A 19,573-nucleotide genomic window follows, 5' to 3' on the forward strand; every position below is an offset into this window, starting at 1 on the left:
AGAGTAGAGGACAACAAAGGTAAAGTGTCTCCTTTGGGTCCCCAGCCAGGAGGTATGTAACTCCTTCTGGAGACAAAGGGGGCTCTCGATAGGAAAGGGACTGAAGACATGCTATGCCATCTTCAGAAGAGGAAAGGGAGAACTCTGATTATTGAAGGAACTCATGGGGCTGGCCCTCTTCTTGCTAAATGTGGATGAGTGTTGACTGTGCTTGTTATGTTTAAAATGTTTTGAAATGTAGACAAGTCCAACTTCCTACATCCCTGCGAATCTTTTGAGGGGACAGATGCTAAGCTGCTTGAGATCTTAGGCACTGTCTTGGGAATGGCCATCGTCAGGGTACTAGGTTCCCTTCATTAGCCTTAAGTGATTTCCCTTCTGGATGATATCCAGGCACCAGCCTCCAGGGGGCAGTAATGAGGATGGGGGGGCAGTGTTAGTCTTTTAAGACACTAAATACTTAAAAACCAGCGTCTGAGCTCTATAGGGATGAGGACATGGAGAAAGTCTTAAAGGACCCTAAAATCTGGGCAGGGTATTTTTGGTGCTTCAGCTTGGTCAGAAAACACGGAACCCTCACTGCACTGAGTCAATTTGAACTTTCAATAAGTTCCCCTTTCCTTTCTTTTGACTTTTGGTAGAGTTCATGAAGGTCAGTCAGTCTCAGCTGTGCTAGGGCAAACAAAAGGAATAGGAGTAGCGAGTGTGTGGCAGAGGGCATCCAGAAAGCAGGGGGTAGATACCCATCCAGGGGTGCCCTTCTTACTCTGCCACAGCCTGGAGGGCTTGAAGTTTTGCAACTCCATCTCTCTCGCATCCCACAAGACTAATGTAACCCGTTAAGAGAAATCAATTACTTGGCGGGAGAATTTGCTGACATCCTGACCATTTTCCAGTGGCCTGCTGATCCCTTGACAAGTGACTTCATTCTGTTCAGGGTCCTTGTTCCTCCCCATATCTAACACCCTGAGCTTCTGAGGACGGACGCCATGTCTGTTTTTGCTATGAAGGGCAATGATGATGAAAGGAGACCAAGGGTCTCAGTTGATAGGCAACAAACAGCCCACCTGCCAATCTTCCTGTCTCTGCCCAGATCACACACTCCATCTGTGTCTGTTCCTGCCCTCAAGTTCATGCCTCCCTGGGTCACGCTGATGTGGGAGGTGATTACCCAGCCTGGGCCTCCGAAGAACAGCCTCCAGGGCTACAACCAGACCCTATCAGTTCCCTGACACATCTACAGATGAAAACTTTAGAAGACACCAGAAATTACAATCAACTCCACCCAGACACCAATACCACCAGCTGACTCCTAAAGATAGGCAATACGCTGGGGCCCAACCTGTATTAGCTACTAGCCTAACCTTTACCAGGCCTGATGCTTATAACTTCTACACGCAAAAAAAAAAAAAAAAAAAAAAGCAGGGTTGACTACTCAATAAGCTTCAATACTGTGGCTCGGCCACCATGACCTGAGGTGACCCCATAATAAAAGTGGACAAATTCCTACATCAGCTGGCACGGATCTTGTGGACACTTGAGAACTGCAAAAGGTTGGAAAACCTCTCACCCCTGCAGTCCCTAGCACCCCCTTTAGCTCTGATGCCTAGGCCAACCTGGGGCAGCACCTTCCCCAGGTTCACAGCACTTACAGGTACACTCTCAACATAGTGTCTGAGGTCACTTGCCCAATATCCTTTAGCTAGGGAACAGTGGGCCAGGTTTCAAAACTAAATCTCATTCTTGAAGCAAAATAGCCCCATTTTTTTCAGTCCTCCCCCGCCCATGCCTGTCTGTTTCTCCAAACACCACGCTCCAACTTTTTGCCAAGTTTGGCATCATTTGTGCAGCGGATGCCTGCTCATGGCCCCCACCGTTGCTCCTACCTCACAAGCCCAGGGGTGTTGTACAAAGCTGAAGACTACCTCTGTGTCTGTGGGTACTGTCCTAATTCCAGTCCAGACCTCTGCCTGGCCCTTCCCTCTCCAGTTCCCCAACGTCCACCAAGATGTCACCTGCCTCTTCAATAACAGACCATCAGCTCACCCCTTAGACAAAATCACTTCCTCTTTAATTGCTGTTAAGATTCATATCACCTGCTTTGGAGGTGAGGAGACAACCCCTGCCCCCTCCTCACTCCACTCCCCGATTACCTGGTCTTTTGCAAAATATTTTAGCCAGGAAAAAAAAAAAAAAAAAAGACCGGAAACCACTGACACAGACAGCCCAGAGCCTGGGTTGACTAAAGGAGGCAGGGTTGGGCTAGGTGAGTCCATTCCGCCTCCCCCTTTCTGGGGATGGGGCCAGGACCTTAACACCTTCCCAGCCACTGCACACCCTCTCAGCCCTGGCTGGGAGGGAGCAAAGGATAGAGAAACAGATCTGGAGCTGCTCCAGTGAGAGAGGGACTGAACAGAAAGGATTATGGGGGAGGGGTCCCATTGTGTAGGGGTGCCCCCTACCCCAGATCACCACGGGCGCTGCACAGTCACAGGTACGCAGTCACGGTCACAGACACAACCCGAGAGCACCCCCACCCCACCCCACCCCTGCCCTCCCTTGGCTTCCCCTACCCTGAAATGCCCTCCCCTCGCCCCTACCCACCCCATCCCCATGTTGGGGAACAAAGCAATAAATTACAAGGCCCCTCTCTAGCCCCCTCCTGTTCCAATCCTTCTCCCCACCCCAAGATTGTAAGGGGAAGGACCTAGGCTCTCAGCTCCCCCCGGGCTCTTTAGCTTCCATTTATAGATAGGTAGAGGGGGATATCTGGTTTCCACTCCTCATGGTCCCTTTCACAGAAAGGGTTGGGGACCCCTCCACCTCCATGGGCAGCAGGGGGTCCTGCCCCTCGCTGCCCTTCCCCCTCAATGGGCAGTGAGATCAGCATGGAAGGGGTGGCGTCCGCATATTGGTCCCAAGTCCCAGGGCTAGTCCTCTACCTACTGATCCCTCCCTTTGGCGTGGCGTTGCCCCAGGAGCCAGCCTGGGTTTGGGCTCCGGCCACCAGATTGTAGAACGCAAGCAGGACCGGATCTTTTACCCGCCCCTAGGGTGCACGAGCCAGCAAGTCCGAGCGCCCTGGAGCTGCAGGTACAGCTGCAAAGGCTGCAGGCAGAGAGACCCAGGGCAATCCAAGTGTGGAAACAGTGGAGTAGGGGCGTGTTGAGCTAGGGTCTCCATGCCTCGCTGGGGAGAGGAAGGTGAGTTTGTGTCTCCTGGGAGGCGTGTGGGGGCTGTGCCCTCGTGGGGGTAGGAAGTGCTCCCGTGGGACGGGGTGCAGACTGGAGAGGTGAATGGGTGCATCTGTCCAGCGGTCCACCCGGTGTGGTCGTGCCCGGCCCGCGCGGGGGTTGGGGGGTGTCTCTCCCGGTGCTGGGCAACTATACCAGCGCGATCGTGGCGTCCACGCGGCCCAAGCTGGCAGCGCTGCTCCGGCGTCTCGGGCTGGGAGTGGCGGTAATGCTGGGGGTGGTGGCCGCACTCGGTGTGGTGGCTGTGCTGCCGCCCTCTCCCGGGCAGCCGTGCTGGAGGAGGATGTCAGCACACAGCTGGCTGCCAGCCTGGCGGGCGTAGAACAGTGCTGTGCGGCCCTGCGCATCACGGGCCGCCACGTCCGCGCCGTACTGCCAGGAGGAAAAGGCCATGTGACCGAACGCCATCCAGGGGACCCTTCCCCCAACACCTCCCACTCTACTACACCGCCAAGCCCACCTCTCCCGTCACGTACCCACAACAGCAGTTGCGTGATGACAACGTGGGCGAGCTCGGCCGCCAAGTGCAGCGGCGATCGAAGCTGCGGGTCCTCCACGCTGGTGTCGAGTGGCCCGTGTCGCGCGTGGGCCAGAAGCAGCAGAACGGTGGCCACGTCCTGGGCCTGTACTGCGGCCCACAGCTGGCGGCCCAACGGCTCCTCCGTGGTACCCAGAGGCGCCAGGAACAGCAGCTGCTCGTACTTGGCGCGAATCCACGACTCACGTTCCTCCCTGCAGTACCAGGGTCCAAGGGAAAGAGTTGTAGGGGACCTCTAATCGGGACCTCCCAGAAACTGTACACCCTCCACACTGATCCTCTATCCTTACCGCGAAGAGTCCCGTGTGGGCTTAGCACGGCCCCGAGTGTCACTCTCCCACACGCGGTTGGCCGTGTCGTTGCCAATAGCCGTCAGGACCAGGGTCAGCTCCCGCGGCCAGTCGTCCAAGTCCAGCGAACGCACGCGGGACAGGTGCGTGCCCAGGTTCCGGTGGATGCCGGAACACTCGATGCAGATGAGCGCACCCAGATTCAAACTGGCCCACGTGGGGTCTAGGGACAGGATGAAACAGCATGTCAACAAGACACCCCCACCTTTCACCAGACTCCAGCTAACTCCCCCAGTCTGGGATCCTGCTCCCCAGTTCCCTCGGTGGGGCCCTTGTACTCACTGGGAGCTCCACAGTCCACACAGGTAGAGTTTCCCTTTGCGTTTCGGATCGCCTGGATGGCCACGGCTTCGCTCTGGCTGTCAGTGCGCAGCTGCAGAGAGAAGTGAGGTCAGGGCTGCACCTCTGACCCCCAGCCACTCTCGTTTAGCCTCCATCAAGTCTCAGAGCATTTACCTTGACCTTGCTGCTCTCACAGCACTGCAGACTGGCCAGGATCTGACTTTCAATGGCCTGAACCCAGGCATCCCGCTCCTCGAAGCTGGCTGCCTCAAAGTGCCACGTCTGACCAGTGCTGGACACAATCAGGAACTCAAAGTTTTCCTCTGGGTGGGTGGACGGGAGAGGTCATGAGGGGCAGAGTTCAAGCGGGTGGCCTTCCCCCAAACCCTCCCTGATGTCCTTGGAGCCCAGAGGAGTGGGACAGTGTGGGGAGGGAAAGCAAGAGGGTGGGGAACTGCAGGAAGCCCGAGCACATGCAGGGAGAAGCAGGGCACCCCACCCCTCTGCACCCCAGCTTAGCAACCCCTCCCGGCTCCCGGAGCTTGTTACCTGCTTTATAAATATTTCTTAAACTACCAAAGGATTTTAGTTTCCACATTTTGCGCTTGGCTGGTTTCCCGAAGCGAAGAAGACAGAGACAGAGTGGAAAGCACAACAGAGAAAGAGAGACCAAGAAAAGAGAAAGAGGCAGATGGAGAGATAGAGAGACAGTGACAGAGAGTGCCAGAGACAAAGCAGGACAGACAGATGGGGAGAGAAAGCAGAACTACAGTCAGTGGCCCCGGAGCAGAGTGGAGCGGAAGCCAAGAGCCATGAGAGTCAGCAGATCTGGAACCCGGGTCTGAGCACCCGGCAAAGAACGGGTTGGGGGGGGGCAGGGGCGGATGTGGGGGAGTAGGTATTGTGACCAGAGAGAAACCTGGTCTCTGTAGGGGGAAGGGTGTCAGAATTTGTGTGAACAGTAGGAAAGGGGCCAGAGGCTGGGATGAGGGCCCTGGGGCTCCAAAGTCAGTAGAACTGGGGAGTAGGGTTTGCTATGGGGAGTGGGGGGAGGCAGGTGTAGGGATCAGTGGTCAAGGGCTCTTGGAAGAAGAACCTGCCAATGGGAGGTTATGGAGAGAAGGGGCTGGGGAGTCAACAGGGACACTGAATTCAGGGGCTGCAGTCCTAGATATGGATGCAGAAGATGGGATCAGAAGTGCCAACGTGAGTAGGAACTAGGAGTGGCGGGGGAGGGGGGGCAGAAAGGGTGCTACAGACTTCTGAGGACAGGGGCTGGTGGGAATAAGAAAGGGATAGTAACTGGGTGATGTCCTTCCATTTCCCCACTCAGTTACATGCATGTGGTGACGATGACAGTTCCTGTGCTTACCCTGCTCTGCAAGAGCTAGGTCAGGGGTTAGGATACCAGGGGTGAGGGTCCGGAGTGGGCGTGGAACCACCCACCACAGCCTCACCTTCAGCCTGCACAGTTGAGCCTTCGGTCTTGGATGGTGTGGTCAGTTTCTTCCTCCTCTGCTTCTTCACCATGGGAGAAGGTGGGGGCTCCCGACTCAAGGGGCTCAGGTCTCCAGATGGGGTGCAGTCTTGGAGAAGGGACACAGGGCCTCAGCTGCATTCCCACAGACTTCCGTATAGCCCTGAACTAACTAGCATTTTAGGGTGCATCTCCACGCCCCCACCCCTCCACTCCCCCACCCCCACCCCTCAGCTATCCCTGTCCAAGAGGCTTCCCCTGATCACTGGAGGAGGTGGGCAGATGAGGGGTTTAGAATCAGGTCTGTACTCAGCTCTTGCCTCTGCAACTGACCAGCCTTGAGACCTCAAGCAAATTAATTTATTTTTTGGGCCCCAGTTTTGTTTTTATTAATTTCATTTTGTGTGCACTGGTGTGGAGGTGTCAAATCCAGGGGAACTGGAGTTACAGACAGTTGTGAGCTGTCATGTAGGTGCTGGGAATTGAACCCGGGTCCTCTGGAAGAGCAGCCAGTGCTCTTAACAGTTGAGTCATCTCTCTAGCCCCGAGCCCCAGTTTTTTCATCCCTAAAATGCGGGTGATAACCTTGACCTGATAAGTTGTTGTAAGAAACATTGATTACAGTGTTACTTCCTGTTCCTGTATATGCCTATATAATATATAGATATAATTTCCAAACATTTCAAACACTGATGGCTGACTATGTGCTGGTCTAGGTTCTCTGTTTGTTAAATTAAACCTTGCAGAAAGGTTCTGTAGGGTAGACACAGAGGCATGGAGAAGTCAAGTAAACTTGCCCATGTGGCAAGGCAAACTAGGAATCTGAACTCAGGCCTGCAGACTTCTCTAATGTAGTTATCTTCACCGCTGTGACAGACATAGCATATGGTCTTGGTGCCAGTCACCCAGCAGACATCCCTCATGTTCCCTTGTACATTTGTTCCAGATCCAAGCTTCCACTTTTTTTTTTTTTCAAGACAGGGTTTCTCTGTGAAGCTTTGTAGACCAGGCTGGCCTCGAGCTCACAGAGATCCAACTGCCTCTGCCTTCTGAGTACTGGGATTAAAGGTGTGCGCCACCACCCAAGCCTCCACTTTATTTCCCACCCATATCCCATTTGGGTCTGGAAGCCAGTCGGTGGAGGGTGGTCCCACTAACCAGTGCTGAGGGCCCGGGCCAAATTCCGGTCTGGCTTCAGCAGGTGTTTGGATGTCTGGTCTGATGGAAGCTGCAGGGAGCTGGGGCTGGGGCTGGGGCTGGGCATAGGAGTAGTGGCTTCTGTGAGGAGGAGAGGGAGAGATTTATCAGTAAGCCTGTCTCCAACACTTTCTTTATCAGCCCTCATCCCACAGAGCCAGGGTAGCACCAACTCCTTCCTCTCCCCACCCCTCTCCTCTGTCCCTGTCTCCTTCACTGACTACTTGTCATGGGTCCCACTTACCAGGGCCTTCACCCATCTGGACGGTGCTCATGTCCTTGACCAACCCATTGATGCTGGCTGAGGGGCCAAAAGCAGAGATAGCCCTTGGGGGCCGCTTGCCTGGGACTTTGACAGTTGTTCGTAATAAGTCCATCTCTTTGCCGTGTGTACTGTGGATGTAGTCCTGTAGAGGTACAGGGTTGACAGTATGTGTGGGGGGGACCTCCCATCTTTGGGACTGCTGGGAAGCAGGCAGTAAGAACAGGATACAGAGGGGCCCTGAGAGCTGACTGGACTAAGAAGAGCTTGTAGAAGTAAACCTGCCAGACTTGGCCTGGAAGCATTCTCTCAGTGGCCGGCTGGGAACAGGCCTGGCCATGGTACTCTCCCACTGGACTGCAAGTTCCTGGGACAAGGAATTCACCTTCATATCCCCAGCACAGAGAAGTGTCATGAGCCTATGAGAACAGATAGCTCCCCAGAAATGATGCCAGGTCTTGTCAGAGATGTCCAAGGCCATCAGTGTGGCCCATCTTGGCTACTCACATTAATGCTGGGGTGGTAGAGTAGAAAGCCATTACTAGAAAGAGTGACATATTTCTTCTTCCATTCCTTGTTCAAGGAATTGCCACTTCTCTTTAGCAAGAAGCTCTGAAAGAAAGAACAGGAAGATATGTGGGAGAAAAGCCAGCTAAGAACAGCAGCTTCAGACTCACCTTCAGCTCCTAAACCCCTTCCTTACCTGTTTAATGGGGATGGCTCGCCCACTCCCCGTTGTCTCTCCCCGACTGTCTAAGCTCCGCTTCTCAGAGTCGCTGCCCCGACGGTTCTGGAACGGTTATCGGAATTAACCAGAGGATGGGTAGGATACAGTGATGGGAAACAGTGAAAAGAAAGAGCAAGAGCCAACAGAGAGGTCTAAGAATGGCAGGCAGGCAACGGGACAGGAGGGAAAGGGGGTTGGTGTGTTCAATACCGCAAAAAGGCTAGTCCTTCGCTTGGCTGCTCGGTGTAGGGACCCTGGGGTGCTTAACCCAGCCACAGCGGCTGCCTCAGCTCGGAGCTCACGGTGTCCAACGTTGGGTGAGGAAGGGAGTGAAGAAGAGTAGTCGCTAGTGTGGCCCCCGTTACTAGCCTGGAAGCATACAGAGGAGTCAGCAGAGTTTAGCATCCATACCCATCAAGCTAAGGTGACATCCAGTGTGAGACAATCCCTGCTGTCACCGTTATTCACTCATTGCCACCAGCCACCCGAATCTTCCCTAGTACTGTGACACTACTTCAGGTTTTGTGAAGTTTGACGCCCTGAGTATTGACTGCTGTGCAGCAGTGCAGATAACCTGAGGAGGGACATTGCAAATGGCACCTCATGCCTGATTGTCAGTTCCATGTTAATTTCCTTCTTTTCGTTTTCTTTCTTTTCTTTTTTTTTTTTTTTTTTTTTTTTTTTTTTTTTTTTTTTTTTTTTTTTTTTTTTTTCTTGTGTAGCTCTGGCTGTCCTGGATTACTCTGTACACCAGGCTGGGCCCAAACTCACAGAGCGCTGGGATTGACATCATGCACTGCCGCCCACCGCTGCCCTGCCTCAATGTTGCTGCCTAATCCTACTCATTTCCCCACTTCTGAATTTGACATCAGTCTCTGACACCACAGACTCACCTGCCCGGCTACAGGAGTAGAAGCGGCTGAATGGCTTGGTGAGCTGGGCAGGGACTTGCAGGCAGCCAGGAGTTGCTGCTGTTTGCGTAAAGTCACCACCTTCTGGGCCACTGGAAGGAAGGGGAATTGGAGGAGTCATGAGCAGGAAAGATACCCAAGCCCACTTTCTCATGCCCTATTCTGAGAAGCCCCAGGAAATAATACAGCCCCAACTTCCTTGTCACCAGCGCTCCCAGGACATCTATGGCCTAGCCAGAAACCTTCCATAGGCCCCAGACCCCTCCTCCTTCCCAGGGGCCCCTTTTCTGTCACTGGGAAGCACAGAACTGGATACAGGACCTCTGGCTTTCCACTGTCACATGCTGGGGACGACCACACTCACCCTCCTGGAAGACCCGGTCCACGTTGAGCCCATAAGTTGCGCAGGTCTCATAGTAGCTGCACCGTTTCATCTCTGTGCACAGGGCCCTAGCTCGAGCGTCACCCACCACTCGAGGAGAGGAAGCACTGATCCTGTCTGAGGGGACAGGAGAGGGGCAGGGCTGACGAAGGTGCCCTTCCTCCAGGGTTCATGATTCCCTTTACCATGTGTTTGGAGCCCAGGGTAGACATCCTGAAGTTAGAGTGTGGGAGAACAACTGTCCTCAAGTGGACTGTTAAGTGTATTAGCCCCCTTGTGAGTACTGAGCCCAGTTAAGTCTGGCTGTCTCTCTGTGTCTTTGTGTATGTGTGTCTGTCTCTTTCTGTGTATCAGTGTCTCTGTGTGTGTGTCTTTCTGTCTGTCCCTCAGTGTCTTTGCATGTGTGTGTCTGTGTCTTTGCATGTATCTCTGTCTGTCCCTCTATGTGAGTATCTGTCAGTCTGTGTTTTCAAGCAATACTCTTCTGACAATGGCCGAGACTCACGGGTGACAAACACCCTGAAAAATCACTGAACCTGAGACCCAAATGACAGGACACCTGGCCTGGGAAGAGGGAGCAGTTGAATGCCTGTAGTAACAGGTGGACTGCTCGCTCTACAGTCAGAAACCAGGAGGCAAGAGACAGGTGGAGGCTTGCACCTGCATGTATAGTCAGTCACACACAGCATCCTGCCAGCTGGACAGAGACGGTAGTGACAATGTTCCTCCTGTCGTGATTCAGTCCTGGGCTCCAGCTAGAAGAACCCAAAGTTTTCTGTGCTCCGGATTTCTCCAGTATCTCCTTGTCTCCTCTGTTTATACAGAAATTCCTCTCTAAGAGTGTCAGCCTAACCCAGCTGAAGGGGAAGGCTTTCTAGTTGCACTAGGACTTGACATTTTCTGTGTGTCCCATGGTAGTGGCGTCAGAAATGGCAGAGTGAACACAAGGTAGGCAACATCTCCAGAGATGGTCATTACAACTTTCCTTTCCTCCCAGGCTGTACTCTTTGCTCTGCCGAGCCCTTGGGAAGTTTGTTTGCTTCGTTACTTCCTTATTTGGACATCAAGCTCCCTCTAGAGGGTTGCTGGAATCTAAATAGCCAGTTCGACACCTTGCCAAATTATCAGCCATGGTGGGCAATACTTATAGGCATTCTTTACCCTCCCCTAAAAGCAAGGCTCCCATATCCTCTCCTTACCTTGGGTCCCAACCAGAGCCAGGGCCAGACCTCCACGTCCTTCCCCACGAAGGGAGCTCAGCTGCCCATGGAGACGGCTCACAGCCTGGAAGCTGCTCTCATCCTCCAGGCTGAAGACGAAGATCACAGCATCCGCCCAGCCTGAGAACTTGCAGGGGATGAGAGGGCAAACACAGGGTCATACAGGTCCCACCCACTCAGGGTACTATTCAGAGGGTGTCCCAGGCAGATGGGGAATGCTTCCATGTCGGATACCTACCCTAGCCAGCCTCCTATAGCCACCGTCTCCACTCCTCACCTTGGCATCTGGTGCTCCTGCTTCCTCTCGGATCAGCACCAGATGAGTCTGTCCATCCACCAACATCTCCTTCTTGTACTGCTCACCTGTCCGGAAGAGTTGAAAAGTTTAATAGGTCAGAGGTGCCAGGTCACCAAACCTTCCCACACTCCCTCAACTTTGGGTATTCTGCCTCCAGTCCCATCTTGGTATTTTCCCAGGCACTGATCTTACTGGTGGGTCCCTGGTCCCCAGTCTTAGCTTACTGTGGCCCCTGAGAACTCACTCTCAGTCTTCTCCAGCACCTGGTATAAACCCGTGAGGAATCTGTGGATGAGAGACGACCTCCCACTCCTGACATCGCCCAGCACACCCTAAAGGAGAGACGTGGGGCAAGATGCTGGGTCTGCTCATGCCTGAGAATCCACAGGGATGGCGGTGTCAAGACACCCAAGAGAACCTCCAGTCAGCTGGGAAGAGCAGGGCATAGTATGGTAAGAAATAATCCCAGCTGGGTGGTGGTGGTGCACGCCTTTAATCCCAGCACTCGGGAGGCAGAGGCAGGCGGATCTCTGTGAGTTCGATGCCAACATGGTCTACAGAGTGAGTTCCAGGACAGCCAACACTACACAGAGAAACAATGTTTTGAAATACCAAAGGAAAAAGAAAAAGAAAAGATCCCAAAGTTTAAATAGACCACAAACTAAGCAATGTCCATTGCCCAGTGTGTGTGTGTGTGTGTGTGTGTGTGTGTGTGTATTTAGTAAACACATCAAATCTGTGTGTATGTAGGACATAAGCCAAGGCATTAGTTGAAAGTTTTACCCCATTCTAAGCAACAGAACACCAAGAATTAAAAAAAAAAATTGCAGGGCTAGAGAGATGGCTCGGTGTTTAAGAGCACTGGCTGCTCTTCCAGAGGTCTTGAGTTCGATTCCCAGAAACCACATGATGGCTCACAACTATCTATAGTAGGATCTGATGCCCTCTTCTGGCTTAAAGGTGTACAAGCAGACAGAGCACTCATATATACATTAAATAAATAAAATATTAAGAAAAATGCTAGAAATTGGGTGTCTGGTCAAACGGAAAGAGAATGAAGATTCAAGTTGAGAGGACGTACTGGGCAGCCCCTCAATACTGCTAGGATGCTAAACTCAGAGAGTTCTTGGCGAAGGGAGAGAATGGGGCGTGCCTGCTGCAGGTAAACCCTGCCTGCAAGCCAAGGGCCTGGGTTACATACCAGGCGCAGTTCAGGAATTGAACGGCTCAAAGTCCATTCCTGGCTATTGACCACAGCCTCTGTAAAGGGAAAAGTGCAGTTAGAAGGGGGACTGTGGCGTAGCAGGACTCCCAGCCATCACCCACTCTTTTCTGAGGGGTTCACCTAACCCAAGACCCTGCCTGCACTGGAGAGTGGTCCCTAGTCCTCCCATCCCAGTCACTCTCTCCACAGCTGTTGCCACCACTCAGTGGTTGCTTAGCAACAGAGCTAGCAAGACGAAAATACTTCAGTTGGCATCTCCCTTAAAACACATCCTCAAATGTGGGCCCTTGCCCCAGACCTGATCGGGAGGACTTCACTAGTAATGACTCTCCTCCCACCACAAAGAAGAGAGGGTCCCCCCAACACACACACATTCTCAAGGCAGATCTATGAGGGAAGGTCTGAGTCCTAGAACGGAATGGTGTTCCTTGGTCTCCATTTCACAGGCGCCAAGATGAGGAGAGGGCTTTCCTGCCCTTTTCCAAGGTCAGTGGCACAGGTAGTTCTAACTCCTGTCCATCGCCCAAGGTGGACAGCACTTGGATTTTCCCCCTGCCTAGATCTCCATGGCCTCCAAAAGAACCGTGGGGGGTAAGGCCTCCGTCCCCAGGCAGAGAGACACTACAGGCCCGGGGAGAAAGATTCTCCTTGCGCCCGTCCGCCGGGTCCAGCCCCCGTGCCTGACACTGGCCGGACGTTCCCGGGGAGCCGCAGCTGCGGCGGGAACTCGGGGATCCGGAGCCATCTGCTCCCACCCGCTCAGAAGCCAAACCCCCGGGGCCGCCCCCGCTTCCAGACCCGCCTCCCCTCCGGGGAATGTGAGCGGAACCGAGTCGTGGGTTGCTACCCACCCCCCACCCCCCGCGCGCCGCCTCTACCAGTTAGAAAATAGTAATAAAAGCACCCCTCGGAAGGAAAAAAAATTAAAAATCAAATAAATAAAGCTACCTCCCTGTAAGGCTTCCCAAGTCTCCGGGGCTAAGGATTGTCTTTACAGCAGTTCCGCCCCCTGACTCACTCCGGGGTCAGCCCTGAGCGGGTTTCGACGCCGCTGTGGGGCGGGGGTGGGTAGTGCGGGAAGCCAGGCTTCCTATCTGCCCCTCTCAGTTCACATTTAAATCTGCACGTTCCAGCCCCCGCTCACTCAAGAACCGCCCAATCCACCTTCAGTGCATGGAAAAACCACCAGCCGGTTCTCAACCCAGGAAACCTGTCTCTGGCGACGAACAGGCTGCAAGGTCACTGCCACACCACCTATGCTAGTTACTCAGGGGAAACTGAGGCTTCCACACCCCCTCCCCTCCAGTGTCCCTCCACACAAGGCCAAGTCCCTATCGCCTGGCTTCCAGACTCCAACCAGGGCTGAGCTTGGGGTCTGAGGCTTTTGCGGGATAATTTCCTACGGTAAGCATCAACCAAGGCCGTCATTCCCCAGGAGGCACCAAGAACACTCCTATCACGTCTCACCGCTTCAGTTCCTCATCCTAGTCCTTGCCCCAACCCTTGGTCGAGGAGCGAGCCTAGGTCCTCCATCCACCCAGGAGAAAAGCGTCCCTCGTTCTTGCACAGAGTTCCCCCACCCCCAAATAAGCGTCCAGGTGTCTCCGGCCCTGACCCTCCCTACTCACTAGGGGAGGCGCGGAGCTCTGCGCCCAGCAGCTCCCTGGACCCGCTGCTGGAAGACAAGCCTGGGGGTCCGGGAAGGGGACCGGGGCCAGGAGGCCCCCCTGTGCTCTTGGTGAAGATACCGCTGATAAACTTGAGCATCTTTCGGTCACGAGTGGACGCTCGGCCGCCCTCCCGGCCCCTTTTCAACCCTGGAGCCGGTGGCTCCAGAGTGATAGGGGGTGCAGGCCCCAGGGGCTGCGTGGAGGCGGTGGTGACACAAGTGGCTGGAACTGGGGTTGCTGGCACGGTGAGCGGAGGAGAACCGGCAGTGGGTCCTGGGTGCAAGTCACTATTGTCCAAGGTCTTGCTCTTGCCTTTCCGAGGGGACAGCTTCCCTCTCGCTCCAGGCACAGCCCCGACCCCACCAGAGGTCGTGACTGCAGCGCCCCCTCCCCCGCCGGTCGCAGTGGCAGAAGCTCCAGTCCCGGCGCTGCTCTTTGACCCCTTGACCCTGGGCTTGCCCTCGCTTTCGGGCCATGACAGGCGGCTACCCGCGCCCTTGCCCCCGCCGGCTTTGGCTCCACTAGTGGTCACGGTCTTGAAAGGCTTGGGAGCCGGTGGAGGAGGCGCCACCTTGAGCCTTCGGCTACCGGTGCCAGGATGCGGGGAGGACGAGCCCGGAACGCCGCCTCCCGTCCGGCCTTCAGGTTCCGGACCCCCCCAGCTCGGGCTGCTGAGTAGAGGGCGTCGGGAGGAAGAGGGGGCGCCCCCCGGTTTGGAGTCCGGGCTCAGCCCCCCGGAGAGCGGGGGTCCCGGAGGGGCGGCCCAGAGGGACAGTCGGCGGCCCGGGGCCGGGGAGACCGGGCGAGCCGGACTGGCCGGAGCCGGGGACAGCGTGGGGGGCTCCGCGCCCCCGGCGCCCGCGCTGCTGGTGCTGATCCACAGCGCATCCTGCCGGTGGAAGAGACGCTCGTGTCGCTTCTTGCCGGGTTCCTCCGCGCCTCGGGGGCTGCCAGGATCTCGGGGCTCGGAGCCTCTGGCCCCGGGGGCGCCGGCCCCGGCTGCAGACGGAGAAGGCGGCGGCGGAGGTACCGACTCGAGCTTGACCAGGGTCAGCGAGATGAGGTAGGTCGTTGTCCGGCGCTGAAGCGCGCCCGCGCCCCGGCTCATGGGGCCCGGAGACCCCCGAGCTGGGGAGGGGAGGGGACTCCCCCGGACTGCCTCAGGGGGGCCCGGCCATGGGGCCGCCCTGCTCGCTGCCCCCAGCCCCCGGACCCCGCTGAGCCCCCAGCCCGGCTCCGCTGTCGCCGCCGCCTCCGCCGCCTCCTCTTGCGCCCCCCTCCCATCACATGGGGCGCCCCCTCCCCATGCTCCCCGCCCTGCGCCCCCACCCCCTTGGAGCCCCGGGACCTTGGTGCTGCTCCAGGGAGGCGCGCCGGACCGTGCACCACGGCCTAGGTGGGGGCGCTGAGATGGGCGGAGGAGGGTGGGGAGGACAGTAGTGGGGGCAAATGGGGAAGAAGGAAAAGGGGGCAGAAAAGGGGACAGGGGGCTGGGGGAGAGGCACGGGTACGGGGAAGGCAGGGGCGGGAATGCGGACTCAATGGGCAGAGGCCGCGGATGCAGTAGGAGAGGGGGGTCTTGAGGGTAGGAGACTAGTGGGGCTGTCTGTGCGGGGGATTCGCAGGAGCACAGGGAGGATGCTAGGGATGGAGATATTGGAGGCGGTGGGGGAGGAAAGAGGGGGCGGGAGGGGGTAGGAACCCACGGGTCTGGGGTCTGGGAGGGAGGGGCGTGGATCCTGGCGAAGAGTCCGGGGGGGGCCTCGCCCGGGATCGGCTCGGTCCGGATGCGCGTTGTGTCCGGGCGCTCCCCTCACATTGAGGAGGAGGCGGCCCGCGGGCCCCCCACCCCATCTCCCCCCTCCGCCAGCACCGCTGTCTGTTAGGGCGGTACAAAATCCAGGACTGGATTTCCCTTTCAAAACCTGGACTGGATTTCCTGGGACTTGGATTCACCTCCGCCAACTACCTGGTCCCCTCCTTTCTCACACCAAGGTTAGGGAACAGGAATGTGGAGTGTGACATTTAGGGATAAAGGTTAAAACACTGGGCAGGTGCAGGAAACATAACTCTTTTGGTCTCTGTCAATTCTGGGGAACTGAAATAGGAATGTGAGCCCTGACATTCCTTCCCGGGACCCCTTTCCTTTCTCGGGGTACCTGGATGAGTTTCCTTTCTCATCACCCAGCCCCCTCTCCTACTACCACTCCCACCCCATACTGAATACTTCCACGGCGCTGGACTTGGAATGATTGTCCCAAAGTGAACTTGGAAAGTGTTCCCCTGGGATGGGGACAAACAAGGAACTTAGTGGGGGGGGGGGTGGCTCTAGAGGAGAGAGGCTTGAGGACGCCTGAGCCCAAGCTGGGGTGTGAGTCAAAGGCCCCAGCTCAAGGTGGAAGAAATACATCTACCAATTGACACCCCCCTATTCCAAAATGCATCTAGTCTCCATAGCAACCGTAGCTCCAAGAGTGCCTCAGAAGCTGCGGCGGGGATCAGCCGGGAGGAGGGATCAGTGTGTAGGATGGGTGGGGGACCAATCAAGGGACGCTGGATTACTGAAGGCACTACTCTCACACCTGGTTACCCGGTACCTGCGGGGGATTTTGCTCTCTAGACACAAGGAACCCCCTCAGTTGAGGCAGCGGGAGCCGGCCCCTTAGGTGTTTCCGTTCAGGCTCCTGAGGTCTATGTAGCCGCTGGAATCTTACAGCAGGTTAAAGGGGGAGGCAGAGTGAATGGACACCATTTGCGATTGAGTCCCCACCCCTTTAGGGGCTCTAGAGTTCAAGGCTTTGTCCTCCAGAGGGGCAGAGAAACATGAACAGCTAAGTCCGTGCATGAGAGACGCTGAGCCCCTATGGAGGAGGGTAGTAGGCTGGGAGAAAGAGAGTCTCCCTGAAGACTTGGAGACCCCTGCCCGGGATTTGGAGAGTCTCGGCGGTCCTTAGGTCTGGCTTTCCACCCTCTTGATGCAGCTGAGACTATAATAAGTGCGGGCCGTGGGCGGCTCTTGGAGGCAAGAGCCAGCAGCATGTTCGGCCTGGTGGGGGGGTGAGGGTTGGGGGTGAATGGGGATGCCGGGAGCCCTTTGTTCTTCAGAGGCCTATACCCACTCTCTTCCAGATCTTGGAGGTCAATGGTTTCTTAGGGAGTGCCCTTCAGAGCTAGGATGACACATCATGAAGGAGACACACTCTAGTCTATCATGAGCATAAGGGGGAATTGTTGGCTTTTTAATATTGGGGGAGGGGTTTCTCAGTTTTCATTCATGTTCAGTGGGAACAGAAGTCTGTCTCACTCAGAGTAGAACAAATTACTTATGAAAAGTAGAGCCTCGCCAGGTGAAATATGGTGCACCTTGTTGAGGAAGCTGAGGCAGGAGGATTGCTGAAAGTTGAAGGCCAGCCTGGGCTACACAGTGGCTTCAAGGCTAGCCTGAGACAGATGGCAGGATCCAAACCCAGTCTCAAAAAAAAAAAAAAAAAAAAAAAGCATTGGGCTGAAGTGTAGAGCGCTAGAGCATACTTGGCAAGTGGGAGGCTTGGAGGCCCCAGGTTCCGACATCCCCGCAGCGCACACCACACACAAAAATATGGAAAAAGGGTCTGCTCCACCTCCAGCCATTCCCTCTTTACCCTCCTTTTTGAGACTTTTTTTTTTTTTAAATAACTGCTCATAATGTAGTTGAGTCTGAGGTTGGTTTAGGACATGCTATGTAATCCAGGCTGCCCTAGAACTCCATTCTCCTGAGACAATGGTCCTAGGATTACTGTTGTGTCCCCCATCACACTTGCTCTATTCCCCTTTCTAGAACTAAGGGGAGTCTCTTTGCCTGGTCCCAACCCCACTCTACCTCAGACAAAGGTGGGAGCTAGAGTTCTTCCCTAGGCATCCCTACTAGGTCCCCTTTCTCATCACTTAGGAAATCAGAGGAGACACAGGAGGTGTAGTTCTTCTATCAAAGGGCTGGGTGCAGGAGCTGGAAGTGACTCTAAGCTTCAGAAGAGCAAGGGGAAGAGAGAGGCATGGGAAGGGAATGGGACTATCCCACTAAAAACCGAAATCAGCCAACCCTTCCTCTAAATTGTGACTCAGTGTCAGGCGGTGTCCTCGATGGAAATTATGTATATATAATTGACATTCCCTGCCTGAAGAAGTAGCTAGGAATGGCGAGAACTGATAACTGGAATGATCAGGGTATGATGGAAGATGGGCTTCTGCCTGACACACTTCACAAATGAGGAAGCCTGCTTTTGTGAGTCCTTGGGCATCCACAGGTCCCCCAGTTCCTCAGTGGTAGCCTCTCGGATGGAGAACAGGCTTGCCAGGGCCCCACCACAGGATCCAAGGCTACAGTGGGCAAGGAGGATGTGGCGGATGGTGTTGCCATGACAGCACTTCCTCCCTGTGTTGTCATCACTTACTCTAATGGCACTAAGGAGGTAGAACGGAAGGCACTAAGGAGGTGAGGGGAAGACAAGAACGGGTGCACAGGGGAAGAGAGACTGGTGCAAGTCCTGGGGGCCTCTTGGACTGCAGCACTGCAGCTATACAAAGTGTGGGGTTTTAAGGGTTAGTAGTGTGCTCAGGAACCTCATATATCACACACCCCCTCCCTTCGTGTTTCTCTCAGCTGGAGAACGAGAGGTCACTGATCTTTAGTGGGTCCTGGGAATGAACACATTATCAAGTCCCAGAACCTCCTGGCCCTGACCGTTTCCTGTTCTGGACTCCCCAGATGGAGACTCCATCTAATGGGTCTGTTACAGCCTGTCTTCCCAACGCTTACGCACTCATCTACTGCCAAGAAGGTCAGCTCCACAGTGACTAGTATTTTGCTCAGAGGCGATTTTGGAAAGAGGGATAATAATACCCCCCTCCACGTCTTTTTCCATCCTCCCCCAAATGTCCTCTTCCCGAGTCCCAGCTCCATCTTCAGAAGTAGGAAGTGGCTGCTTGAACAGCAAGCAGTTATGCTATGACACCCTTAAGCCTTTCTGTGTCCCCTGCTGCTCCCCCAAAACAGCCAAGTTAGGGCTGATGCATCTCTTACCTCGTATGTTGTCCAGTGAAGCCTGGATGCCATCTCGGAGATCAGGGTCACCCACTCTCTCTGCCAGCTTCCTGAGTCGGCTTAGAGCTTGCTTGGCCACCTCATGTCGTCTGACTTCTGCTCTTACTGTAGCTAGAGCCAACTGCCTCTGGGCATACATGTTATACAGACCTGCCTCGCCAGACTAACAACTAGCTCTAGCCCTGACGCCCATGACCCCGAAGCCCCCAAACTTCAGAAGGCCCCTTCTGCTGTGCCCCAGCACTCCTCAACCCTGCCCGCCCTTCCGTCTGTCGGCCTCACTTCCTGACTGGTGAGTTTCAAACCCACAACCCACACCGTACTACCTCTTACACCTCCTGCCCCCTCTAGCGTTGACCCTTCAGCTCTGACAGCCAGCCCTGGGTATGATTCCTGTCAGGCAACCTTAATAAGAGTTCTCACAGCCTCTGTGGGAGGTAGCTAATTAAGATGGGTGTTGGTTCTGGGAGAATGTGGCCAGCAAGATCACAGGTAGGTCCCATACTCTTGGTGATTTGCAAATTTGCCTCAGAATCACACAGAAATCCACATCCCCTTAGTATACTAGTGTACTTTCTTTGGGGCCATTAAAGCTAAGGCTCATACTTCTAAACATTAAGCGTTCAAGTTCCAGTTATTCACCCCTCTCTACGCATTCCTATAGGCTTCTCTTAGTCGTTTATTCACTATAACTATCTCC

The 19,573-nt window shown here is 55.0% G+C and overlaps 1 protein-coding gene across 2 annotated transcripts; it reads right to left on the bottom strand.

Moving 5' to 3' along the window:
* Positions 1 to 1,902: 1,902 nt before the first annotated feature.
* Positions 1,903 to 19,018, bottom strand: Agap2 (ArfGAP with GTPase domain, ankyrin repeat and PH domain 2). 2 transcript variants are annotated; one of them, XM_027392253.2, is made up of 18 exons: positions 13,752 to 15,648; positions 12,100 to 12,158; positions 11,143 to 11,230; positions 10,878 to 10,963; positions 10,580 to 10,727; positions 9,363 to 9,497; positions 8,981 to 9,090; positions 8,298 to 8,456; positions 8,064 to 8,150; positions 7,868 to 7,972; positions 7,343 to 7,505; positions 7,060 to 7,179; positions 5,882 to 6,010; positions 4,599 to 4,747; positions 4,425 to 4,515; positions 4,083 to 4,305; positions 3,731 to 3,986; positions 1,903 to 3,626 (listed from the first exon to the last, which is right to left on the bottom strand). In XM_027392253.2, exons 1-18 carry the CDS (start codon positions 14,899 to 14,901, stop codon positions 3,384 to 3,386), a joined length of 3,501 nt encoding a protein of 1,166 aa, XP_027248054.1. In that variant the 5' UTR covers positions 14,902 to 15,648; the 3' UTR covers positions 1,903 to 3,383. The 2 variants fall into 2 exon arrangements, with proteins under 2 accessions (XP_027248054.1, XP_027248055.1); XM_027392254.2 differs by lacking the exon at positions 13,752 to 15,648 and adding an exon at positions 18,853 to 19,018 and having other exon boundaries at positions 1,960 to 3,626.
* Positions 19,019 to 19,573: the final 555 nt, after the last annotated feature.

This window comes from Cricetulus griseus, assembly GCF_003668045.3.
Source record: "Cricetulus griseus strain 17A/GY chromosome 1 unlocalized genomic scaffold, alternate assembly CriGri-PICRH-1.0 chr1_0, whole genome shotgun sequence".
Lineage (NCBI taxonomy): Eukaryota > Metazoa > Chordata > Mammalia > Rodentia > Cricetidae > Cricetulus > Cricetulus griseus.

Excerpts from the sequence above, each read along its gene's own strand:
- Agap2 (XM_027392253.2), bottom strand. The coding sequence starts at position 14,901 with ATGAGCCGGGGCGCGGGCGCGCTTCAGCGCCGGACAACGACCTACCTC. Across the intron at positions 12,159-13,751 it reads AGAGCTCCGCGCCTCCCCTA|AGGCTGTGGTCAATAGCCAG; the intron begins GTGAGTAGGGAG and ends TTCCCTTTACAG. Across the intron at positions 3,987-4,082 it reads CCCACACGGGACTCTTCGCG|GGAGGAACGTGAGTCGTGGA; the intron begins GTAAGGATAGAG and ends CTGGTACTGCAG.